Below are 27,500 nucleotides of genomic sequence, written 5' to 3' on the forward strand. Positions count from 1 at the left end.
CTAAAAATAATGACGCACAGCCCAAACACACAGAGAGAGAGAGAGAGAGAGAGAGAGAGAGAGAGAGAGAGAACGAGAGAGAGAGAGAGAGAGAACGAGAGAGAGTGAGAGAACGAGAGAGAGTGAGAGAACGAGAGAGAGAGGACGAGAAAGAGAGAGAGAGAGAGAGAGAGAGAAAGAGAGAGAGAGAATGAGAGAGAGAGAATGAGAGAGAGAGAGCAGGAACAAACAGGACATTAGTCAGTCAGTCTAGATCAGTATGTTTGTAGACCATTAGATCTGTAGACCATGGTTGTGACCCAGGAAGAACAGAACATCCTCCATCAACACAGACCAGAATAAATCCCTTTTAATCAAATAGAGAGAGAGAGAGGTAGAGAGAGAGGTAGAGAGAGAGGAATTCTCCTGGTGAAGGAGTGTCTCTGGGTCTCACAGCTCTAATGAGAGACTAGAGCCATTCAGATCCTCCACCTCCTCAACAACTACTACCCCATCCACCCTCCCTGACATCCTCCCTCCCTCCCTGACATCCTCCCTCCCTGCCTGACTTCCTCCCTCCCTGCCTGACTTCCTCCCTCCCTCCCTCCATGCCTCCCTGACTTCCTCCCTCCCTGACTTCCTCCCTCCCTCCCTGACTGACTTCCTCCCTCCCTGACTGACTTCCTCCCTCCCTGACTGACTTCCTCCCTCCCTGACTTCCTCCCTCGTTCACGCTACATGTTGGCGGTGCTTTTCATCTGTAGCTACCTGAGCGTTGGACTCGGGCTAAGAACCAACACTAGCTATCTACTACACACAACCATCTACCCAGCCTAGACTAGACTAGTAGCTGTAGAAAAGTCTCTGTGTCCATTATGGTTTATGTACTGCTGTATATACAGTGCATTATGGTCTATGTACTGGCTGTATATACAGTGCATTATGGTCTATGTACTGGCTGTATATACAGTGCATTATGGTCTATGTACTGCTGTAGATACAGTGCATTATGGTCTATGTACTGGCTGTAGATACAGTGCATTATGGTCTATGTACTGGCTGTATATACAGTGCATTATGGTCCATGTACTGGCTGTATTTACAGTGCATTATGGTCCATGTACTGGCTGTATATACAGTGCATTATGGTCTATGTACTGTTGTATATATAGTGCATTATGGTCTATGTACTGGCTGTAGATACAGTGCATTATGGTCTATGTACTGGCTGTATATACAGTGCATTATGGTCTATGTACTGGCTGTATATACAGTGCATTATGGTCTATGTACTGGCAGTAGATACAGTGCATGATGGTCTATGTACTGCTGTATATACAGTGCATTATGGTCTATGTACTGGCAGTAGATACAGTGTATTATGGTCTATGTACTGGCTGTATATACAGTGCATTATGGTATATGTACTGGCTGTAGATACAGTGCATTATGGTCTATGTACTGGCAGTATTTACAGTGAATTATGGTCTATGTACTGGCAGTATATACAGTGCATTATGGTCTATGTACTGGCTGTAGATGCAGTGCATTATGGTCTATGTACTGGCAGTATATACAGTGCATTATGGTATATGTACTGGCTGTAGATACAGTGCATTATGGTCTATGTACTGGCAGTAGATACAGTGCATTATGGTCTATGTACTGGCTGTATATACAGTGCATTATGGTATATGTACTGGCTGTAGATACAGTGCATTATGGTCTATGTACTGGCAGTATTTACAGTGCATTATGGTATATGTACTGGCAGTATATACAGTGCATTATGGTCTATGTACTGGCTGTAGATACAGTGAATTATGGTCTATGTACTGGCAGTATATACAGTGCATTATGGTCTATGTACTGGCTGTAGATGCAGTGCATTATGGTCTATGTACTGGCAGTATATACAGTGCATTATGGTCTATGTACTGGCTGTATATACAGTGCATTATGGTCTATGTACTGGCAGTAGATACAGTGCATTATGGTCTATGTACTGCTGTATATACAGTGCATTATGGTCTATGTACTGGCAGTATATACAGTGCATTATGGTCTATGTACTGGCTGTATATACAGTGCATTATGGTATATGTACTGGCTGTAGATACAGTGCATTATGGTCTATGTACTGGCAGTATTTACAGTGAATTATGGTCTATGTACTGGCAGTATATACAGTGCATTATGGTCTATGTACTGGCTGTAGATGCAGTGCATTATGGTCTATGTACTGGCAGTATATACAGTGCATTATGGTATATGTACTGGCTGTAGATACAGTGCATTATGGTCTATGTACTGGCAGTAGATACAGTGCATTATGGTCTATGTACTGGCTGTATATACAGTGCATTATGGTATATGTACTGGCTGTAGATACAGTGCATTATGGTCTATGTACTGGCAGTATTTACAGTGCATTATGGTATATGTACTGGCAGTATATACAGTGCATTATGGTCTATGTACTGGCTGTAGATACAGTGAATTATGGTCTATGTACTGGCAGTATATACAGTGCATTATGGTCTATGTACTGGCTGTAGATGCAGTGCATTATGGTCTATGTACTGGCAGTATATACAGTGCATTATGGTCTATGTACTGGCTGTATATACAGTGCATTATGGTCTATGTACTGGCAGTAGATACAGTGCATTATGGTCTATGTACTGGCTGTATATACAGTGCATTATGGTCTATGTACTGGCTGTATATACAGTGCATTATGGTCTATGTACTGGCTGTAGATACAGTGCATTATGGTCTATGTACTGGCTGTAGATACAGTGCATTATGGTCTATGTACTGGCAGTATTTACAGTGCATTATGGTCTATGTACTGGCTGTATATACAGTGCATAATGGTCTATGTACTGGCAGTATATACAGTGCATTATGGTCTATGTACTGGCTGTAGACACAGTGCATGATGGTCTATGTACTGGCAGTATTTACAGTGCATGATGGTCTATGTACTGGCAGTATTTACAGTGCAGAATGGTCTATGTACTGGCTGTAGACACAGTGCATTATGGTCTATGTACTGGCTGTAGATACAGTGCATAATGGTCTATGTACTGGCAGTAGATACAGTGCATAATGGTCTATGTACTGGCAGTATATACAGTGCATTATGGTCTATGTACTGGCTGTAGACGGTGGTACAGTGCATGATGGTCTATGTACTGGCAGTATTTACAGTGCAGAATGGTCTATGTACTGGCAGTATATACAGTGCAGAATGGTCTATGTACTGGCAGTATATACAGTGCATGATGGTCTATGTACTGGCAGTATATACAGTGCATTATGGTCTATGTACTGGCAGTATATACAGTGCAGAATGGTCTATGTACTGGCAGTATATACAGTGCATTATGGTCTATGTACTGGCAGTATATACAGTGCATGATGGTCTATGTACTGGCAGTATATACAGTGCATTATGGTCTATGTACTGGCAGTATATACAGTGCAGAATGGTCTATGTACTGGCAGTATATACAGTGCAGAATGGTCTATGTACTGGCAGTATTTACAGTGCAGAATGGTCTATGTACTGGCAGTATATACAGTGCAGAATGGTCTATGTACTGGCTGTATATACAGTGCAGAATGGTCTATGTACTGGCAGTATTTACAGTGCAGAATGGTCTATGTACTGGCAGTATATACAGTGCAGAATGGTCTATGTACTGGCAGTATATACAGTGCATTCGGAAAGTATTCAGACCCTTTGACCTTTTCCACATTTTGTTACCTTACAGCTTTATTCTAAAATTGATTAAATTAATGTTTTTCTCAGCACACAACACCCCATAATGACATCACAATACCCCATGACATCACAATACCCCATAATGACATCACAACACCCCATAATGACAAATTGAAAACAGGGTTTTAGAAAGCTTTGCATATGTGTTCAAAATAAAAAACAGAAATACCGTATTTACATAAGTATTCAGACCCTTTGCTATGAGACTCGAAATTGAGCTCAGGTGCATCCTGTTTCCATTGATCATCCTTGAGATGTTTCTACAACTTGATTGGAGTCCATCTGCATTAAATTCAATTGATTGGATGTGATTTGGAAAGGCACACACCTGTCTATATAAGGTCCCACAGTTGAAAGTGCATGTCAGAGCAAAAACCAAGCCATGAGGTCAAAGGAATTGTCCTTGAGCTCTGAGACAGGATTGTGTTGAGGCACAGATCTGGGGAAGGGTATCTAAACATTTCTGCAGAATAGAAGGTCCCCAAGAACACAGTGGCCTCAATCATTCTTAAATGGAAGAAGTTTGGAACCACCAAGACTCTTCCCAGAACTGGCTGCCCGGCCAACTTGAGCAATCGGGGGAGAAGGGCCTTGGTCAGGGAGGTGAATAAGAACCCGATGGTCACTCTGACAGAGCTCCAGAGTTCCTCTGTGGAGTTGGGAGAACCTTCCAGATGGACAACCATCTCTGCACCAATTAGGCCTTCATGGTAGAGTGGCCAGATGGAAGCCACTCCTCAGTACATGACACACAACAGCCCGCTTGGAGTTTGCCAAAAGGCACCTAAAGGACTCACAGACCATGAGCAACAAGAATCTCTGGTCTGATGAAACCAAGATTGTATTCTTTGACCTGAATGCCAAACGTCACGTCTGGAGGAAACCTGGCACCATCCCTACGGTGAAGCATGGTGGTGGCTGCATCATGCTGTGGGGATGTTTTTCAGCGACAGGGACTGGGAGACTAGTCAGGATCGAGGCAAATATGAACAGAGAAAAGTACAGAGATCCTTAATGAAAACCTGCTCCAGAGCGCTCAGCACCTCAGACTGGGGCAAAGGTTAACTTCGGGGACAAGTCTCTAAATGTCCTTGAGCTGCCCAGCCAGAGCCCGGACATAAACCTGATCGAACATCTCTGGAGAGTCCTGAAAATAGCTGTGTAGCATCACTCCCCATCCAACCTGACAGAACCTGAGAGGATCTGCAGAGAAGAATGGGAGAAACTCCCCAAATACAGGTGTGCCAAGCTGGTAGCGTCATACCCAAGAAGACTCAAGGCTGTAATCACTGCCAAAGGTGCTTCAACAAAGTACTGAGTTAAGACTTTGAATACTTATCTAAACATAATTTTTTTAATACATTTGCAACAACAACCAAAAAATTCAACCTGTTTATTATCATTATGGGATATTGTGTGTAGACTGATGAGGGAAAATAACAGTTTGATCCATGTTAGAAATAGGCTGTAACGGAGCAAAATGTGGAACAAGTCAAGGGGTCTGAATACATTCCGAATGCACTGAACCTCACGTCCTTTATAGACTAACTGCCATAACTCCCCCTCTGTCTCCTGTATCCCTGGGATCTCAATTCAAACACCTTTATTGGCATGGGGAACATACGCTCACACTGCCAAAGCAAGTGAAAGAGATAATAAACTCACTAAATAGCCAAAGGAATACAGACATTTCAAATGTCATATTATGTGTTATAATGATTTACAAATAGTTCAAGTACAAAAGGGAAAATAAATAAGCATAAATATGGGTTGTATTTATAATGGTGTTTGTTCTTCACTGGTTGACCTTCTCTTGTGGCAACAGGTCACACATCTTGCTGCTGTGATGGAACACTGTGGTATTTCACCCAGTAGATATGGGAGTTTATCAAAATTGGATTTGTTTTCGAATTCTTTATGGATCTGTGTAATCTGAGGGAAATATGTGTCTCTAATATGGTCATACATTGGGCAGGAGTTTAGGAAGTACAGCTCAGTTTCCACCTCATTTTGTGGGCAGTGTGCACATAGCCTGTCTTCTCTTGAGAGCCAGGTCTGCCTACGGCGGTCTTTCTCAATAGCAAGGCTATGCTCACTGAGTCTGTATCAAAGCTTTCCTTAATTTTGGGTCTCTCTAACCATCCCTCTCTCTATCCCTCCCTCCCTCCATTCCCTCAGTATCAGGTACATGGTAGCAGGATTAGGTTTCTTTAAGAGTGGATTAACCGTGTTCAAGGCGTTGGAGGCAAATTGCTCAGAGAAAAAGAATCTCTCTACAAAAAAGTCAAATTCTAGCCCTAATCCTCAAAGCTCTGCAGCCGTCTCTGTCTCTTCCTCTCTCTCTCCCTCTCTCTTCTGTCTCTACTCTCTTTTTTTCACTCTCTATATCATTGGTGTGTGTGTGCGCGTCTTTCTCCCGGTGTCTTGCCTCTCCTGACTTCCTGTCCGTCCTTGTGTGTAGTTCAGTGTAGATAAGAGGACCTAGAGAGAGTCTAACTGTCAGCCACTACATAAGTATTAATGGTGTCAGTATTGACAGTGGATTGACGCAAACATATTATAAACTTCACTAACACCCCAGTCATATTATCAGACCACCCCAGTTATATTATCAGACCACTATCACCCCAGTCATATTATCAGACCACCCCAGTCATATTATCAGACCACTATCACCCCAGTCATATTATCAGACCACCCCAGTCATATTATCAGACACACCCCAGTCATATTATCAGACCACCCCAGTCATATTATCAGACCACCCCAGTCATATTATCAGACCAACACCCCAGTCATATTATCAGACCACCCCAGTCATATTATCAGACCACTATCACCCCAGTCATATTATCAGACCACCCCAGTCATATTATCAGACCACTATCACCCCAGTCATATTATCAGACCACCCCAGTCATATTATCAGACCACCCCAGTCATATTATCAGACCACCCCAGTCATATTATCAGACCACCCCAGTCATATTATCAGACCACGCTATCACCCCAGTCATATTATCAGACCACCCCAGTCATATTATCAGACCACCCCAGTCATATTATCAGACCACCCCAGTCATATTATCAGACCACCCCAGTCATATTATCAGACCACCCCAGTCATATTATCAGACCACCCCAGTCATATTATCAGACCACCCCAGTCATATTATCAGACCACTATCACCCCAGTCATATTATCAGACCACCCCAGTCATATTATCAGACCACCCCAGTCATATTATCAGACCACCCCAGTCATATTATCAGACCACCCCAGTCATATTATCAGACCACCCCAGTCATATTATCAGACCACCCCAGTCATATTATCAGACCACCCCAGTCATATTATCAGACCACCCCAGTCATATGATCAGACCACCCCAGTCATATGATCAGACCACCCCAGTCATATGATCAGACCACCCCAGTCATATGATCAGACCACCCCAGTCATATTATCAGACCACCCCAGTCATATTATCAGACCACCCCAGTCATATTATCAGACCACCCCAGTCATATTATCAGACACACCCCAGTCATATTATCAGACCACCCCAGTCATATTATCAGACCACCCCAGTCATATTATCAGACCACCCCAGTCATATTATCAGACCACCCCAGTCATATTATCAGACCACCCCAGTCATATTATCAGACCACCCCAGTCATATTATCAGACCACCCCAGTCATATTATCAGACCACCCCAGTCATATTATCAGATCACCCCAGTCATATTATCAGACCACCCCAGTCATATTATCAGACCACCCCAGTCATATTATCAGACAGTATTCCTACTGTCTGTTCTTACTTAAGACAGAGCCATGTGTTCCTGCTGTCAGCTATTTGCCTCATAGAATTATAGGAAAAGAGTACAACACACAGTTATCTTGAACAGGAACTGGAGCGCACCAGAACCCCATCTAGTCAGTGGACTCAGAGAGAGTGTCAGAGCAGATGGGGAGAGAAGGGGCACTTTGGGGACAGGGGTGAGGTCACATCTGTGCCTTCCCATATTCGACCAAGACACACACACACCCTCTCCCTCTCTCTCTACCCCCTGCCTCTCTGGTCTTGAAGCTTCCCATTGATTCTGGCTGCTAGGTGCTGTGGGCCATGGTGTCCATGGCAACCTGGAGCAGGCTGAGGCGGCCAAACTTTGAGCTGGCATGAGGTGTGAGTGGCAGAGGAATGTGTGTGTGTGTGTGTGTGTGTGTGTGTGTGTGTGTGTGTGTGTGTGTGTGTGTGTGTGTGTGTGTGTGTGTGTGTGTGTGTGTGTGTGTGTGTTTGTGTGTGTGTTTGTGTGTAGCCTGGCAGGTGCTGGCTGGGGCGACACCAGTCTATTTAGTATGCAGGGATCTCACTGTGCTGTGGCTCTCCTCTCCCCTCCTTCTCTCCTCTCCTTTCCCCTCCTTCTCTCCTCCTCTCCTCTCCCCTCCTTCTCTCCTCCTCTCCTCCTCTCCTTTCCCCTCCTTCTCTCCTCTCCTCTCCCCTCCTTCTCTCCTCTCCTCTCCCCTCCTTCTCTCCTCCTCTCCTTTCCCCTCCTTCTCTCCTCTCCTTTCCCCTCCTTCTCTCCTCTCCTTTCCCCTCCTTCTCTCCTCTCCTTTCCCCTCCTTCTCTCCTCTCCTTCCCCTCCTTCTCTCCTCCTCTCCTCTCCTTCTCTCCTCTCCCCTCCTTCTCTCCTCTCCCCTCCTTCTCTCCTCTCCCCCCTCTCCACTACCCCCCTGTCTGGCCCAGACACAGAATAAGAATGATTTGCCCCCCCAGACACAAACACTACCGCACGCAGACACACACACACACACACACACGCACACACACACAACTGTTGCGAAACACCCTTGCACACACTCACAAAAGCAATCTTTGAAGAATGCGTCTTCCAGACAGGAAAATGGAGCTCATTCCCACCACTTATCACCTGATGTCAGTTAATACCGGTAGGTAGCCCAGTGGCTAAGGAGTGGATCAACAATGGTCCACCACCCAAAAGACATCCAGCCAACTTGACACAACTGTGGGAAGCATTGTAGTCAACATGGACCAGCATCCCTGTGGAACGCTATTGATACCTTGTAGAGTCCATGTCCTGACGAATTGAGGCTGTTCTGAGGACAACTCAATATTAGGAAGTTGTTCTTAATGTTTTGTACACTCAGTGTATTTCATCTAGAATATAAGGAGTCCTGTGTGGCTCAGTTGGTAGAGCACGGCACTGACAACACCAGGGTTCTGGGTTCCATTCCCACGGGGGACCAGTAACAATGAAAATGGATGCACTCACTACTGTAAGAGTGACTAAATGGCTAAATGGCTAAATAATTTAATGGCTAAATAATTAAATGGCTAAATGATTAAATGGCTAAATGGCTAAATAATGAAATGGCTAAATGATTAAATGGCTAAATTATTAAATGGCTAAATGATTAAATGGCTAAATAATTAAATGGCTAAATTATTAAATGGCTAAATGGCTAAATAATGAAATGGCTAAATGATTAAATGGGTAAATGATTAAATGGCTAAATGATTAAATGGCTAAATGATTAAATGGCTAAATTATTAAATGGCTAAATTATTAAATGGCTAAATGATTAAATGGCTAAATGATTAAATGGCTAAATGATTAAATGGCTAAATGACGAAATTGCTAAATGACTAAATAATTAAATGGCTAAATTATTAAATGGCTAAATGGCTAAATAATTAAATGGCTAAATGGCTAAATGGCTAAATGGCTAAATGGCTAAATGGCTAAATATAAAGGGTGTAATATGGAGAGAATGTTACTGTACAATACAGCCACCATGTCATCTGTAATAACAGCCTCCCTACTACTATATAATAACAGCCTGTTGTTGAGCGGAGTATCGACCCTCCATTAACACCCCCCGAGGTGTGTGGAGATGGTTTGTCTCAGTGTGTTTTCTCTGGCACCGCCGGAGCAAACCAAACACATTTAACGGGGGAGTTGCGGGGGGGGGAGCCCAGCAATCACTTTCCCTCCCACTGCTCCCTGCAGCTGCAGTTGGATTTGTTGGTGTGTGTTGATCTTGTATTGATCAGGTTTAGTGGAGTAGAACGAATACTAAGCACAGGGGAGCAAGGCTGGTTAAAGAGATGGAGGGAAGAGAGGAGAGGAGGAGTAGGGCTGGTTAAAGAGATGGAGGGAAGAGAGGAGAGGAGGAGTAGGGCTGGTTAAAGAGATGGAGGGAAGAGAGGAGAGGAGGAGTAGGGCTGGTTAAAGAGATGGAGGGAAGAGAGGAGAGGAGGAGTAGGGCTGGTTAAAGAGATGGAGGGAAGAGAGAACAGGAGGAAAAAGAAGAGAGGAGAAGAGAGGAGCAGAGTTAAAACAGGAGGAAGGAGAAGAGTAAAGAAGAGGGGGAAGAGAACGAGGGGTAAAGAAAGGAGCGCTAGAAGAGAGGAGAGGAATGAGGAGAGAGACAGTTAGTCTGGTGTCAGTGTTAGCAGGAAGCCAGTGCAGCAGAGAACATGACGGAACACAGCCTTCTCCTGCCTACCCCCTCCTCCTCCTCTCCCTCCTCCCTCGTTCTCCTCTGAGGCTCTCAACAGGATCTGAGAGCAGCTCAGCTCAAGCCCTGACACGTGTGGGGAGAGAGAGAACGAGAGAGAGAGCACCAAGGAGGAGGGGGGAGAGAGGCAAACGGAGATGGAGAGAGAAAGAGAGGGAGAGAGTAAGGAGATAATAAGGAGAGAGAGGGGGAGGGAGAGAGAGAGGGGGGAGGGAGAGAGAGAGGGGAAGGGAAAGTAATATCCAGCTCTTGTAGATAACGAGAGTAGGGGGGAGGGGAGAGAAGCAGAGCGATGGGGTGATCTCTTTCTCTCAGTCTGCCTTTTTCCCACCTCTCTCTAGTGAAGGTGGCGTGTGTGTGTGTGTGTGTGTGTGTCTAACTCCGGCTCTGGATGAGGGCAGGAGGAGGTGAGCTCGGAGAGGGGGATAACAAAAGAGAGGGATGAAGAGGGAGGAGAGGAGAGACTGATGGGTGAAAGAGACCTCACCACAGAGAGAGAAAGAGAGAGCAAGAGGTAGGAAGAGGGGCAGGAAGGGGGGCTGGTGTGTGCCTGTGGGTGTTTGACCGTGTGTGTGTCTGTTTGTTTGCAGTGTGTGTGTGTGTGTGTGTGAGAGGGGGCCGTGTGCCGTGACTCACAGGGCTATTAGCACTAGCAGTGGCAGCAGTACCGCCTGCAGTCACCATGTGGGGTTCAGCCACACACACACACACACACACACACACACAACAAACAAAACCCTCGCTCCCATTTAATTGGATGACACCAGCTCTCCAGAGATCTCCACACCTGTCAATCTCATTTCCACCAATCATTATTCAGATCACAGCCTAAGAGACCCGCCCACGCACATTTAGCTTGCTTCGCCCAGCCCAACCCCACACACAAAAAACCACCACACACACACACACACACACACACACACACACACACACACACACACACACACACACACACCATATCTCTCTCTAACCCCCACCTAGCCGCTTCCACGGCGACAGCCTGCCAGCCAGGCACCACCGCGACGGTAACCGTGCCGCCGACAGAGCATAAATTAGCGTCATGGTGATATGCAAAGCGAGGGAGCCGACGACAATTAAAGCTTGACTAACGAGCTTTTGAAGAGCCAGGCTGAAGTCTCTCTAAACAGCTGCTAACAGGATTAGCTTACACACACACACACAGGGATACACTGCACAAACACACCATACACACGCGGAGAAAGAGGGGTCTAACCCAGCCACCTGTGAGACAACACACACACACCAGCGTCTACCCAGGGATATACACAGTGGTATTATTACCCCTCCTGCAACACACACACACACACACCAGCGTCTACCCAGGGATATACACAGTGGCGCTGTGGGGGATAAACAGTGGTATTATTACCCCTCCTGCAACACACACACACACACACACACACACACACACACACACACACACACACACACACACACACACACACACACACACACACACACACACACACACACACACACACACACACACACACACACACACACACACACACACACACACACACAAACAGGGTTTTAACCCAGACACCTGTGAGATGACAGTGCTAATATTACCCCTCCTGCATAAAACACACACACACACACCATCAAAGACAGCATACACACGGCTTTACCCAGGGGGCCGTGGGAGGAGATAAACACTGCCAACATCAACCCCTCCCGACACACACACACAAACATATTTATTTTCCATTTGAGTCAGTCCGATAAGCCCTGTGCTGTTTGATAGACCGTCTGGATCAGTAGAAATCATTAAAGCCCTGTTTTATTTGAAGGGTCAAGTGGAACAAAATATGTAAAAAGACACAGCAATATGAATAACAGGTAGGTAGTCTTCACACCTTTCTGTTCCCCCTCCCAATCCTCTCTTTCCTTCTTTCTGTCTCCTCTGTCTTTCACATCCTCTCCTTCCCTCGCTCATCTCTCTCCTCCTCCTGTCATAAATCTCTCTCCTTTTCCTTCCCTTCTCTTTCTTGCTCTTTGCTTCTTTAGTCCACATCCACTCTTTCTCCCATTCTCCTGTTTTTCTTCATATAAATCTCTCTCTCAGTCTCTTTCTCTTTCGGTCCCTCTCTCCTTCCTCTCTCTCAGTTTCTCTCCCGCTCTTTCCTCGGGCGGCAGCCGCAAAGCCCCCATTTTAATAAATCGTCTTGTTTATTGGTGCTGAGTGCTGCTGGCATAGGGGGAAGAGAGAGAAGAGAGGGAACGAGGGGGAAGAGGGTGACTGTAGGCATATCATGAACAAGAGAGAAACGAGAGAGAAGGGGTTACAGACTGGGAGAGTGTCTGTTTAAAGGGAAAGAGAGAGAGGGAGTGTGTCTGTTTAAAGGGAAAGAGAGAGAGGGAGTGTGTCTGTTTAAAGGGAAAGAGAGAGAGGGAGTGTGTCTGTTTAAAGGGAAAGAGAGAGAGGGGAGTGTGTCTGTTTAAAGGGAAAGAGAGAGAGGGAGTGTGTCTGTTTAAAGGGAAAGAGAGAGAGGGAGTGTGTCTGTTTAAAGGGAAAGAGAGAGAGGGAGTGTGTCTGTTTAAAGGGAAAGAGAGAGAGGGAGTGTGTCTGTTTAAAGGGAAAGAGAGAGAGGGAGTGTGTCTGTTTAAAGGGAAAGAGAGAGAGGGAGTGTGTCTGTTTAAAGGGAAAGAGAGAGAGGGAGTGTGTCTGTTTAAAGGGAAAGAGAGAGAGGGAGTGTGTCTGTTTAAAGGGAAAGAGAGAGAGGGGAGTGTGTCTGTTTAAAGGGAAAGAGAGAGAGGGAGTGTGTCTGTTTAAAGGGAAAGAGAGAGAGGGAGTGTGTCTGTTTAAAGGGAAAGAGAGAGAGGGAGTGTGTCTGTTAAAGGGAAAGAGAGAGAGGGAGTGTGTCTGTTTAAAGGGAAAGAGAGAGAGGGAGTGTGTCTGTAAAGGGAAAGAGAGAGAGGGAGTGTGTCTGTTTAAAGGGAAAGAGAGAGAGGGAGTGTGTCTGTTTAAAGGGAAAGAGAGAGAGGGAGAGTGTCTGTTTAAAGGGAAAGAGAGAGAGGGAGTGTGTCTGTTTAAAGGGAAAGAGAGAGAGGGAGTGTGTCTGTTTAAAGGGAAAGAGAGAGAGGGAGTGTGTCTGTTTAAAGGGAAAGAGAGAGAGGGAGTGTGTCTGTTTAAAGGGAAAGAGAGAGAGGGAGTGTGTCTGTTTAAAGGGAAAGAGAGAGAGGGAGTGTGTCTGTTTAAAGGGAAAGAGAGAGAGGGAGAAGCAGAGGGTGTACACACACCTCCATCTCTAATGACAGTAATTCACTGGTCATGAGCTAATGGGTTTATCCCCTCCTCTTAAAGGGCCAGCGCCACGTTTAACTGCCGCTCGCCTCCCCTCCACTCGATAACACACACACACTCCACTCGATAACACACTGAAGCACACACTCCTTCTGAAGCACACACACACACCGTTTAGCTAACACAAACACAAAGACTTCCACTCAGACAGTCACTTTGCATTCAACAAAGTATTAGCTAGCATTAGCATTTAGCAAGCTACCCAACCCTTAATCTTAACCACTAGCTACTAACTACACGGTAGCTCAATGGCTAGCTCGATAACTGAGGTTGGTTTAGCGCCTTATCATTATCAAGCTGTGATGGATTGCCACCCTATTGAGTAGCCAGCTGCTACGCTAACCACTAGGCTAGGTTGGCAAAACAAATAGCCCCAGCTAGCCGCTATCCTAGTAGTGAGAGAGGTACTTCAATCTGAGCTCGACTGTGACGGATGGGGATATGAAGTACGGATTCATTAAGCCTCGCGTTAGCGCCCTAAATGACCAACCGATAGACTATCAGGGAGGGAGGAGAGGAAGAGGAGGGAGGAGAGAGGGAGAAGAAGAGAAGGAGGCTGCTGCTTGTGGTGCAAAGGCATCAATACCTTTCACCATTTTCCTGCCAGTACTACTGTAGCTTGTTACTGGGGCAACCGCCCGTCCGGCGCCATTTTGTCTTGCCCCGCCGCCACCGCTGCACCTTGTAGGAGTTTTATAAATCAAGTTTCTAGAATCAGAATGTTTCCAGGACGCTCATTTTTAAAACTGGATTCCTGACTGAAAAATGTAAACTACTGTTTGGTTCTATACGCAGTTATAGTAGACAGAGGAGAGAGAGACAGACAGAGGAGAGAGAGACAGACAGAGGAGAGACAGACAGACAGACAGAGGAGAGACAGACAGACAGACAGAGGACAGACAGAGGAGAGAGACAGACAGACAGAGGAGAGAGACAGACAGACAGAGGAGAGAGACAGACAGACAGAGGAGAGAGACAGACAGAGGAGAGAGACAGACAGAGGAGAGAGACAGACAGAGGAGAGAGACAGACAGAGGAGAGACAGACAGAGGAGAGACAGACAGAGGAGAGACAGACAGAGGAGAGACAGACAGAGGAGAGACAGACAGAGGAGAGACAGACAGAGAGATCAGTTTTCATCAGAACACTAGCTCTCCTCTTTCAAGGACAAACAATAAGCAGAAAGAAGTGTTTAGGCCTTGTGCTGAGAGCATCACCGTCTGTGATGCCTGTCTGAACATTGCAAATGGGACTTCCATTTCTAAATCCACACTGTAGAATGCACCATTACAGAAACAAACACAACCAAAATGGACACTAGTTTCACCAATATAGCATTGTACAAAGCACAACCAGAAGACAAGACGGCTCGCGTTCTGCACGACACAGTAATCACCACTTATTCACACTGTAAAAAGTTGTCCCGAAAAACAACCAGAGCCATAATGGTGATCCAACTCAATACTGTAAAAAGATCTACACAAAGCCATTCTCCAGAATCACCAATCCCACACAGTAAAAAGCACCACACAAACTAAACCAGAGCCAAAATGGTTTTCTGCTCCAGTTTCACCAATTCCACATTACAAAGCCTGCAACAGATCCAAAATGGCATCCGTCCTACCTGTCCGTGGGGCTGCATGGCGCTGTAGGGCATGCTCTGGTTCAGCACCTTCTGCTTCATCAGCAGCATCCTCTTCTGCTCCTCGCTGAGGTGAGCCGTCTGGCCCGGGATTGGTCCCTGGGTCTGACCCGGCCCCGCCCCCTGTACCCCTCCCTGCTGCATGTATGGGGGCATCATGGGGTTCTTGACCTGTGACCCCATGGGCGGGGTCATCCTCTGCCCCATGTGATCGACCCCCATGGTGCTGAAGTGACTCAGCGGCTTGGTGTTGTTGTAGGACAACATGGCTGCCGTGTGCTGCTGTTGTAGTTGCTGTTGTTGTTGTTTAGAGAGGGTGTTCTGTTGGGCGCCCATGTTGTTTGTCTGTTGTTGTTGACTTATCATGCCCATGTGGTTGTGGGGGTTCTGAGGGAGGTAGTTGTTCATGGGAGCTTTGGGGCCGTTGCTTGAGGTCATCCCAGCCACCAGGGGGCCCTGTGGGCCAGGGTTGAAGGCTTGAGGTGGGTACATCATTGGGCTGTTGGGCTTGTCCTGTTGGTTGAAAGGACCAGAGGCGTAGGGGCTGGTTGGAGCGCCGGCAGGGGACCAGTTAGCCTGCTGCTGCTGCTGCTGCTGTTGTTTCTGCTGCTGCATTAGCTTAGCGCGCTGCTGTGCCGCCATCGCTTTGAGTTGCTCAGCAGGCGACAGGTCAGAGGTCACCGGGCCAGGCCCGGTGGGGACTCCAGGGCCATTAGATCCTGTACCTGCCTGGCCCACACCTTGGCCTGTGTTCATCATAAATCCGTTCCCTGGTCTGGGTCCGGACTGCGTCTGGGCCTGGGTGGGTGTCTGTGGCGACCGGGCCACACAGTTGGGGAGAGGGGAGCCTGAGGCCATGGCGACCTGTGGGGACTGCTGCAAAGGCTGCTGGGGCGGTGTTCCGTTGGCGGCGGTGGCAAACTGAGGGCCCGAAGATGACGGCCGGACCTGGGGAGAGGAATCATTACATTACAGAAAACAGCTACATTTCATATCCCAGAATAACATGGACAACGTACTGTAATAACAAGCAGTAGAGGCACAATCACATTTCAATCACATCATATTCAAACAAGACCACAACCACTGTCTTTCTATCACATCTATTCTGACGGAACTTATGGGTCCTTCAGGCAAATTTGTTCAGCATGAGGAAAGACACCTACATACAAAGTTTCAAGTCTCACGTTCAAATGAGCGGCGAATATGATGATTTAAGTGAGACTGCTTATAACAGCGCCACCTATGGGCCACTCGGTGACATTATTTCAGACCAAGTTATTTTTAAGAATGTAAATATAACAATTGGTATCATTTGACAGCCAGTATTTAAGTAATAGCAACGTTAAGAGAATGGAACAATCACATGCTTTACTATTGAACTATTGAAAACCATCTACAACCAAAAACAGCATAACAACATGTGAAGTTATATGGGGTAGAGTCTCACATTAGGAAAAAAGAAGCAATAAAACTTCTTTAGACTAGTTGAGTTTCTGAAGCATCAACATTTGTGGGTTCGATTACAAGGTCAAAATGACCAGAAAAAAATAACTTTCTTCTTAAACTCGTCAGTCTATTCTTGTTCTGAGGAATGAAGGCTATTCCATGTGAGAAATTGCCAAGAAACTGAAAATCTCGTACAACGCTGTGTACTACTCCCTTCACAGAACAGCACAAACTGTCTCTAACCAGAATAGGAAGAGATGTGGGAGGCCCCGGTGCACAACTGAGCAAGAGGACAAGTACATTAGAGTGTCTAGTTTGAGAAACAGACGCCTCACAAGTCCTCAACTGGCAGCTTCCTTAAATAGTACCTGCAAAACACCAGTCTCAATGGCAACAGTGAAGAGGTGACTTCTAGGCAGAGTTCCAGTGTTATTTTGCCCATCTTAATATTTTATATTTTACTGGCCTGTCTGAGATATGGCTTTTTCTTGAAACTCTGCCTCGAAGGCCAGTATCCCGGAGTAGCCTCTTCACTGTTGACGGTTAGACTGGTGCTTTGCGGGTACTACTTAATGAAGCTGAAGAGAGAGAGGATGAGAGAGTGGAGGAGAGAGAGGAGGAGAGAGAGAACAGGAGGAGTAGGGCTGGTTAAAGAGATGGAGGGAAGAGAGGAGAGGAGCTGCTACAGAGAGCAAGAGAGCGCGAGAGAGAGACACAGACAGACAGACAGACAGACAGACAGACAGACAGACAGACAGACAGACAGACAGACAGACAGACAGACAGACAGACAGACAGACAGACAGACAGACAGACAGACAGACAGACAGACAGACAGACAGACAGACAGACAGAGCGAGAGAGAGCAACACTAAAAAACAATAGGTTTGCTATTAACCCTTAATAAACCAAATCAAAAGGTACCTGTGGGGAACCCATGGGGACTTGTGACGCCCCCTGCGCTTGGTTCGTCGGTTGATGAGCCACTGTGCCCATAGGAGGCGGGTCCTGCGGTACCGGGGTCTGATTGGCCGGCCTGGTAAACTCTGCCTCCTTCTTCTCCTCAAAGTCTTCATTGAAGAGGTCCTGCATGTCGTCCTCCGGCACCGTATTGGCCAGCTCATCAATCAGCTCCTGCCACTCCTGGTCATTCAGGTTGATGTCCGAAAACAGCTTGTTCTGATTGGACAAGGACGTATCCGACGACTCAATCCCTCCCCCGTCGTCGAGCGGCTCCTGTTTGAGGTCTTTGAGGAGTCCGAAGCCGTCCTCGAGGTCTAAGGAACCGTTGAGCTTGATGTTGGGGAGATCGCCGTTGAGCTTGACATCACCCGGGCGACCTGAGCCCAAGCCGCTGCCAGCGTGGTTGCCATGGCTACCATTGCTGCCGGGACCGGAGTTACAGTTGTTGACATTGACGTTGTTGTTGTTTACGCTAGGGTTGTTGGCGTTCCCAGCGACTCCTAGTAAAGGTTTGATGTCCATCTGGTGGAGCGGGGAAATGGGGGGGACGTTGTTGGGGAGGCCCGTGAGAGAGTCCAGTCCGCCCAATCCTGATCCGTCTTTTCGTAATCTTTTGGTGGTCGGGGAATAGCTCCCGTCGCAGATCCCATTCTGGTCACCATTGAGGGGCGAGCGTGCGCTGTCCAGTTTCCTCTTCACTGTCTCCTGGAGCTGTGGGACAGGGAAACAGGTAAGTGTCAGAGGCCATTTTGGATCTGATGATCAGAAGATATGTTAGCATGTGAAAACAGAGACAGAGAGGCCATTTTAGATCTGATGATCAGAAGATATGTTAGCATGTGAAAACAGAGACAGAGAGGCCATTTTAGATCTGATGATCAGAAGACATGTTAGCATGTGAAAACAGAGACAGAGAGGCCATTTTAGATCTGATGATCAGAAGACATGTTAGCATGTGAAAACAGAGACAGAGAGGCCATTTTGGATCTGATGATCAGAAGATATGTTAGCAGGGGAAAACTTCCTGGGACAACACCTGTACCTGTATATTTCCCAAGTCAGAGCCTATTTAACTTCTCTAGGGTAGGGGGCAGTATTTTGACGTCCGGATGAAAGGCGTGCCCAAATTAAACTGCCTGCTACTCAGACTCAGAAGGTAGGATATGCAGTTTCTAAAACTGTTTGAATGATGTCTGTGAGTATAACAGAACTCATATGGCAGGCAAAACCCTGAGAAAAATCCAACCAGGAAGTGGGAAATCTGAGGCTTGTAGTTTTTTCAAGTGATTGCCTAACTAACACACAGTGACTTAAGGTTCCTTTTGCACTTCCTAAGGCTTCCACTAGATGTCAACAGTCTTTAGAAAGTTGTTTGAGGCTTCTATGGTGAACAGAGAGCGAACAAAGGAAGTTGGAAGTTGTTGACTCAGGAAAAGACATGAGTTCATTGGCGCGCATTCACATGAGAGATAGCTGTGTTCCATTACATTTTTCAAGACAATGGAATCGTCCGGTTGGAATATTATTGAAGTTATGTTAAAAAGGCCCTAAATATTGATTCTATACATCGTTTGACATGTTTCTACGAACATAAATATAACTTTTTTTGACTTTTCGTCTTGAAATTTTCAGCGCGCTTCCTACATTTGGAGTAGCTTACTGAACGCGCAAACAACAAGGTGGTATTTGAACAAAACAACATTTATTGTGGACCTGGGATTCCTAGGAGTGCCTTCTGGTGAAGATCATCAAAGGTAAGTGAATATTTCTAATGCTATTTATGATTTTAGATGACTCCAAAATGGCGGGTATCTGTATTGCTTGATGTCTTTTTCTGAGCGCAGTACTCAGATTATTGCAAAGTGTGCTTTCCCCGTGAAGCTTTTTTGAAATCTGTCACAGCGGTTGCATAAAGGAGATGTTTATCTGTAATTCTTTGAATAACAGTTTAATATTTTATCAACGTTTATGACGAGTATTTCAATAAATTGATGTGCTCATTCACCGGACGTTTTTGAAGGAAAAACATTTCTGAACATTACGGGCCAATGTAAAATGGTTTTTTTTGTTGATATAAATATGAACTTTATCGAGCAAAACATACATGTATTGTGTAACATGAAGTCCTATGAGTGCCATCTGATGAAGATCATCAAAGGTTATTGCTTAATTTTAGCTGTATTTCTGGTTTTTGTGACGCCTGTCCTTGCTTGGAAAATGGCTGTGTGGCTTTTCTTGTTTAGGTGGTGACCTAACATAATCTAATGTTTTGCTTTCGCCGTAAAGCCTTTTTGAAATCGGACAATGTGGTTGGGTTAACGAGAGTCTTATCTATAAAATGGTGTATAATACTTGTATGTGTGAGAAATTTGAATTATGAGATTTTTGTTGTTTTGAATTTGGCGCCCTGCTATTTCACTGGCTGTTGAATAGTGTGTCCCGCAGGTGGGACGGTAACATCCCATATACCCCAGAGAGGTTAACACATTTCAATGGCACTCACACACTTTACATTACATTCAAATTAACTTCAAATCACACGTTAGCTCTGAAATGTCTCTTATCGGCGAATGAGGTTATGGTTAAGTCCAGATAAATAAAGGAAAACATATTTCTTCATAACTGTTTGCTGAGTTAGACATTGAGAGAAAAGGCGAGAGAGAGAGACAGAGAGAGACAGAGACAGAGACAGAGCGAGAGACAGAGCGAGAGACAGAGCGAGAGACAGAGAAAGAGAGAGCGAGAGACAGAGAGAGCGAGAGACAGAGAGAGCGAGAGACAGAGAGAGCGAGAGACAGAGAGAGCGAGAGACAGAGAGAGCGAGAGACAGAGCGAGAGAGAGGGTGCAACGCTAAACCTCTATTAGCAATCACAGCAGGCTCATTTAGGGCCGTTTTCTGAGAAAAGGGGAGAGATCAGAGGAGTGTGCTTTAGTGTTTCCCCTTTCATTATCATAATCAACTGGCAGGCAGAAGGAGAGATAGAGAGAGAGAGAGAGAGAGAGAGAGAGAGAGAGAGAGAGAGAGAGAGAGAGAGAGAGAGAGAGAGAGAGAGAGAGAGAGAGAGAGAGAGAGAGAGAGAGAGAGAGAGGACGTGTATGATATACAGTAAGCCAGTATGGTTAGAACAGTGGTCATTGGTGAGATGATGGGTATCATGGTAACCCAGAGATGGCACTAGAAGGTCTCCTATCTATAATACAGGTGTATTGTCAGTGCCTAGTTAGGATGTCATGACCTGTAAACATGTCTTACTACTGAGGAAAGTCTCATATCTAGCAGTGGCTAAAATGGAGTGGACAAGGGTACGGGTCAGGAGGAACTGTTACGGTATAAAATACATTAGATAGAAGAGTCAAAGTAGTACGCTGAAAAACACAGCCCCTCCACACAGAGAGATGTGGTGGGACAACAACATCTCTACACAGAGAGATGTGGTGGGACAACAACATCTCTACACAGAGAGATGTGGTGGGACAACAACATCTCTACACAGAGAGATGTGGTGGGACAACAACATCTCTACACAGAGAGAGAAGGGGGTGCTCCGCGGCGTCGCTCCTCTCTACACAGAGAGAGAAGGGGGTGCTCCGCGGCGTCGCTCCTCTCTACACAGAGAGAGAAGGGGGTGCTCCGCGGCGTCGCTCCTCTCTACACAGAGAGAGAAGGGGGTGCTCCGCGGCGTCGCTCCTCTCTACACAGAGAGAGAAGGGGGTGCTCCGCGGCGTCGCTCCTCTCTACACAGAGAGAGAAGGGGGTGCTCCATGGCGTCGCTCCTCTCTACACAGAGAGAGAAGGGGGTGCTCCGCGGCGTCGCTCCTCTCTACACAGAGAGAGAAGGGGGTGCTCCGCGGCGTCGCTCCTCTCTACACAGAGAGAGAAGGGGGTGCTCCGCGGCGTCGCTCCTCTCTAGACAGAGAGAGAAGGGGGTGCTCCGCGGCGTCGCTCCTCTCTAGACAGAGAGAGAAGAGGGTGCTCCGCGGCGTCGCTCCTCTCTAGACAGAGAGAGAAGGGGGTGCTCTGCGGCGTCGCTCCTCTCTAGACAGAGGGAGAATGGAGTGCTCTGCGGCGTCGCTCCTCTCTAGACAGAGGGAGAATGGGGTGCTCTGCGGCGTCGCTCCTCTCTAGACAGAGGGAGAAGGGGGTGCTCTGCGGCGTCGCTCCTCTCTAGACAGAGGGAGAAGGGGGTGCTCTGCGGCGTCGCTCCTCTCTAGACAGAGGGAGAAGGGGGTGCTCTGCGGCGTCGCTCCTCTCTAGACAGAGGGAGAAGGGGGTGCTCTGCGGCGTCGCTCCTCTCTAGACAGAGGGAGAATGGGGTGCTCTGCGGCGTCGCTCCTCTCTAGACAGAGGGAGAAGGGGGTGCTCTGCGGCGTCGCTCCTCTCTAGACAGAGGGAGAAGGGGGTGCTCTGCGGCGTCGCTCCTCTCTAGACAGAGGGAGAAGGGGGTGCTCTGCGGCGTCGCTCCTCTCTAGACAGAGGGAGAAGGGGGTGCTCTGCGGCGTCGCTCCTCTCTAGACAGAGGGAGAATGGGGTGCTCTGCGGCGTCGCTCCTCTCTAGACAGAGGGAGAAGGGGGTGCTCTGCGGCGTCGCTCCTCTCTAGACAGAGGGAGAAGGGGGTGCTCTGCGGCGTCGCTCCTCTCTAGACAGAGGGAGAGGTTTCTTCCAGGGCGAACGACAGCGTGTTAACGAACGCATGTTAGCACTTAATCATTATCTGAGAGGAGAGAGGGGGGAGGTGGTGTATAGACGGAGGGAGAGAGAAACGAGGGGAAGAGGACATACACAAGAGAATAGGATGAGAGGGGGGGAGAGAGAGTGGAGGATATGAAAAGAGAGAAGGAGAAAGAGAGCATATGAAAGAGAGAAAGAGAGGAGAGGGAGAGAGGTTATGAAGAGAGAGAGGAGGAGAGAGTGGAGGATATGAAAAGAGAGAAGGAGAAAGAGAGGAGAGGGAGAGAGGATATGAAGAGAGAGAGAGGGAGAGAGAATATGAAGAGCGAGAGAAGGAGAGAGTGGAGGAGAGAGGATATGAAGAGAGAGAGGAGGAGAGAGGATATGAAGAGAGAGGAGGAGAGAGGATATGAAGAGAGAGGAGGAGAGAGGATATGAAGAGAGAGAGGAGGAGAGAGAGGAGGAGAGAGGATATGAAGAGAGAGAGGAGGAGAGAGGATATGAAGAGAGAGAGGAGGAGAGAGAGGAGGAGAGAGGATATGAAGAGAGAGGAGAGAAAGGAGGAGAGAGGATATGAAGAGAGAGGAGAGAGTGGAGACGAGAGGATATGAAGAGAGAGAGGAGGAGAGAGTGGAGGCGAGAGGATATGAAGAGAGAGAGGAGGAGAGAAAGGAGGAGAGAGGATATGAAGAGAGAGAGGAGAGAAAGGAGGAGAGAGGATATGAAGAGAGAGAGAAGGAGAGAGTGGAGGAGAGAGGATATGAAGAGAGAGAGAAGGAGAGAGGATATGAAGAGAGAGAGGAGGAGAGAGGATATGAAGAGAGAGAGGAGGAGAGAGTGGAGGAGAGAGAGGAGAGAGTGGAGGCGAGAGGATATGAAGAGAGAGAGGAGGAGAGAGTGGAGGAGAGAGAAGAGAGAGGATATGAAGAGAGAGGAGAGAAAGGAGGAGAGAGGATATGAAGAGAGAGGAGAGAAAGGAGGAGAGAGGATATGAAGAGAGAGAGAGGAGAGAAAGGAGGAGAGAGGATATGAAGAGAGAGAGAGGAGAGAAAGGAGGAGAGAGGATATGAAGAGAGAGAGGAGGAGAGAGGATATGAAGAGAGAGAGGAGGAGAGAGAGGAGGAGAGAGGATATGAAGAGAGAGGAGAGAAAGGAGGCGAGAGGATATGAAGAGAGAGAGGAGGAGAGAGTGGAGGCGAGAGGATATGAAGAGAGAGAGGAGGAGAGAGTGGAGGCGAGAGGATATGAAGAGAGAGAGGAGGAGAGAGAGGAGGAGAGAGGATATGAAGAGAGAGAGGAGAGAAAGGAGGAGAGAGGATATGAAGAGAGAGAGGAGAGAAAGGAGGAGAGAGGATATGAAGAGAGAGAGAAGGAGAGAGTGGAGGAGAGAGGATATGAAGAGAGAGAGAAGGAGAGAGTGGAGGAGAGAGGATATGAAGAGAGAGAGGAGGAGAGAGAAGAGGAGAGAGTGGAGGAGAAAGGATATGAAGAGAGAGGAGGAGAGAGCGGAGGAGAGAGGATATGAAGAGAGAGAGGAGGAGAGAGGATATGAAGAGAGAGAGGAGGAGAGAGTGGAGGAGAGAGAGGAGAGAGTGGAGGAGAGAGGATATGAAGAGAGAGAGGAGGAGAGAGTGGAGGAGAGAGAGGAGAGAGTGGAGGAGAGAGGATATGAAGAGAGAGAGGAGGAGAGAGTGGAGGAGAGAGAGGAGGAGAGAGGATATGAAGAGAGAGGAGAGAAAGGAGGAGAGAGGATATGAAGAGAGAGGAGAGAAAGGAGGAGAGAGTGGAGGAGAGAGGATATGAAGAGAGAGAGAAGGAGAGAGTGGAGGAGAGAGGATATGAAGAGAGAGAGAGGAGAGAAAGGAGGAGAGAGGATATGAAGAGAGAGAGAAGAGGAGAGAGTGGAGGAGAGAGGATATGAAGAGAGAGAAGAGGAGAGAGTGGAGGAGAGAGGATATGAAGAGAGAGGAGGAGAGAGTGGAGGAGAGAGGATATGAAGAGAGAGGAGGAGAGAGTGGAGGAGAGAGGATATGAAGAGAGAGGAGGAGAGAGTGGAGGAGAGAGGATATGAAGAGAGAGAAGAGGAGAGAGTGGAGGAGACAGGATATGAAGAGAGAGGAGGAGAGAGAAGAGGAGAGAGTGGAGGAGAAAGGATATGAAGAGAGAGGAGGAGAGAGTGGAGGAGAGAGGATATGAAGAGAGAGAGGAGGAGAGAGGATATGAAGAGAGAGAGGAGGAGAGAGGATATGAAGAGAGAGAGGAGGAGAGAGGATATGAAGAGAGAGAGGAGGAGAGAGGATATGAAGAGAGAGAGGAGGAGAGAGGATATGAAGAGAGAGAGGAGGAGAGAGGATATGAAGAGAGAGAGGAGGAGAGAGGATATGAAGAGAGAGAGGAGGAGAGAGGATATGAAGAGAGAGGAGGAGAGAGGATATGAAGAGAGAGAGGAGAGAGGATATGAAGAGAGAGAGGAGGAGAGAGAAGAGGAGAGAGTGGAGGAGAAAGGATATGAAGAGAGAGGAGGAGAGAGCGGAGGAGAGAGGATATGAAGAGAGAGAGGAGGAGAGAGGATATGAAGAGAGAGAGGAGGAGAGAGTGGAGGAGAGAGAGGAGAGAGTGGAGGAGAGAGGATATGAAGAGAGAGAGGAGGAGAGAGTGGAGGAGAGAGAGGAGGAGAGAGGATATGAAGAGAGAGGAGAGAAAGGAGGAGAGAGGATATGAAGAGAGAGGAGAGAAAGGAGGAGAGAGTGGAGGAGAGAGGATATGAAGAGAGAGAGAAGGAGAGAGTGTAGGAGAGAGGATATTAAGAGAGAGAGAGGAGAGAAAGGAGGAGAGAGGATATGAAGAGAGAGAGAAGGAGAGAGTGGAGGAGAGAGGATATGAAGAGAGAGAAGAGGAGAGAGTGGAGGAGAGAGGATATGAAGAGAGAGGAGGAGAGAGTGGAGGAGAGAGGATATGAAGAGAGAGGAGGAGAGAGTGGAGGAGAGAGGATATGAAGAGAGAGGAGGAGAGAGTGGAGGAGAGAGGATATGAAGAGAGAGAAGAGGAGAGAGTGGAGGAGACAGGATATGAAGAGAGAGGAGGAGAGAGAAGAGGAGAGAGTGGAGGAGAAAGGATATGAAGAGAGAGGAGGAGAGAGTGGAGGAGAGAGGATATGAAGAGAGAGAGGAGGAGAGAGGATATGAAGAGAGAGAGGAGGAGAGAGGATATGAAGAGAGAGAGGAGGAGAGAGGATATGAAGAGAGAGGAGGAGAGAGGATATGAAGAGAGAGAGGAGGAGAGAGGATATGAAGAGAGAGAGGAGGAGAGAGGATATGAAGAGAGAGAGGAGGAGAGAGGATATGAAGAGAGAGAGGAGGAGAGAGGATATGAAGAGAGAGAGGAGGAGAGAGGATATGAAGAGAGAGGAGGAGAGAGGATATGAAGAGAGAGAGGAGAGAGTGGAGGAGAGAGGATATGAAGAGAGAGTGGAGGAGAGAGGATATGAAGAGAGAGTGGAGGAGAGAGGATATGAAGAGAGAGAGGAGGAGAGAGGATATGAAGAGAGAGAGGAGGAGAGAGGATATGAAGAGAGAGAGGAGAGAGGGTATGAAGAGCGAGAGGAGGAGAGAGGATATGAAGAGAGAGAGGAGGAGAGAGGATATGAAGAGAGAGAGGAGGAGAGAGGATATGAAGAGAGAGAGGAGAAGAGAGGATATGAAGAGAGAGCGGAGGAGAGAGGATATGAAGAGAGAGAGGAGGAGAGAGCGGAGGAGAGAGGATATGAAGAGAGAGAGGAGGAGAGAGGATATGAAGAGAGAGAGGAGAGAGTGGAGGAGAGAGGCTCACAGTTGACCGTTTCATTGTTCAGTCAGTAGAACACTTATTACAGAGACACCTTCCTCTGGCATCATGTCTCAGTCATTAAGTCCAGGATGAGAAGAGGACCACCCACCCACCCACTAATCACCCACTCACCCACCCACCCACCCACTCACCCACCCAACCAACCAACCATTCACCCAACCAACCAACCACCCACCCACTCACCCAACCACCCACCTACCACTCACCCAACCACCCACCCACTCACCTACTCACTCACCCAACCACCCACTCACCCACCCACTCACCCAACCAACCAACCAACCAACCATTCACCCAACCAACCAACCACCCACTCACTCACCCAACCACCCACCTACTCACCCAACCAACCACCCACCCACCCAACCACCCATTCACCCAACCAACCAACCACCCACTCACTCACCCAACCACCCACCTACTCACCCAACCAACCACCCACCCACCCAACCACCCACTCACCCAACCAACCAACCACCCACTCACCCAACCACCCACCTACTCACCCAACCAACCACCCACCCACCCAACCAACCACCCACCCACTCACCCAACCACCCACCTACTCACCCAACCACCCACCCACTCACCTACTCACTCACCCAACCACCCACTCACCCACCCACTCACCCAACCAACCAACCATTCACCCAACCAACCAACCACCCACTCACTCACCCAACCACCCACCTACTCACCCAACCAACCACCCACCCACCCAACCACCCATTCACCCAACCAACCAACCACCCACTCACTCACCCAACCACCCACCTACTCACCCAACCAACCACCCACCCACCCACCCAACCAACCAACCACCCACTCACCCAACCACCCACCTACTCACCCAACCAACCACCCAACCACCCACCCACCCAACCACCTTCTCACCCACCCACTCACCCAACCAGCCACTCAACCACCCAGCCACCCAACCACCCACTCACCCACCTACTCACCCAACCACCCACCCACTCACCTACTCACTCACCCAACCACCCACTCACCCACCCACTCACCCAACCAACCAACCAACCATTCACCCAACCAACCAACCACCCACTCACTCACCCAACCACCCACCTACTCACCCAACCAACCACCCACCCACCCAACCACCCATTCACCCAACCAACCAACCACCCACTCACTCACCCAACCACCCACCTACTCACCCAACCAACCACCCACCCACCCAACCAACCAACCACCCACTCACCCAACCACCCACCTACTCACCCAACCAACCACCCAACCACCCACCCACCCAACCACC

At 47.7% G+C, this 27,500-nt stretch overlaps 1 protein-coding gene across 1 annotated transcript in view; it reads right to left on the reverse strand.

The window, feature by feature from the left end:
- maml3 (mastermind-like transcriptional coactivator 3) overlaps nt 1-27,500 on the reverse strand; it is a 266,132-nt gene that overhangs the window by 176,743 nt on the left and 61,889 nt on the right. The window contains exons 2-3 of the mRNA XM_045723115.1: nt 17,666-18,415; nt 15,275-16,240 (exon numbers count right to left, since the gene is read on the reverse strand). Of these exons, the coding sequence (XP_045579071.1) occupies nt 15,275-16,240; nt 17,666-18,415 (1,716 nt within the window). The remainder of the gene's footprint in view (nt 1-15,274; nt 16,241-17,665; nt 18,416-27,500) is intronic.

Source organism: Salmo salar, chromosome ssa08 (assembly GCF_905237065.1).
Source record: "Salmo salar chromosome ssa08, Ssal_v3.1, whole genome shotgun sequence".
Lineage (NCBI taxonomy): Eukaryota > Metazoa > Chordata > Actinopteri > Salmoniformes > Salmonidae > Salmo > Salmo salar.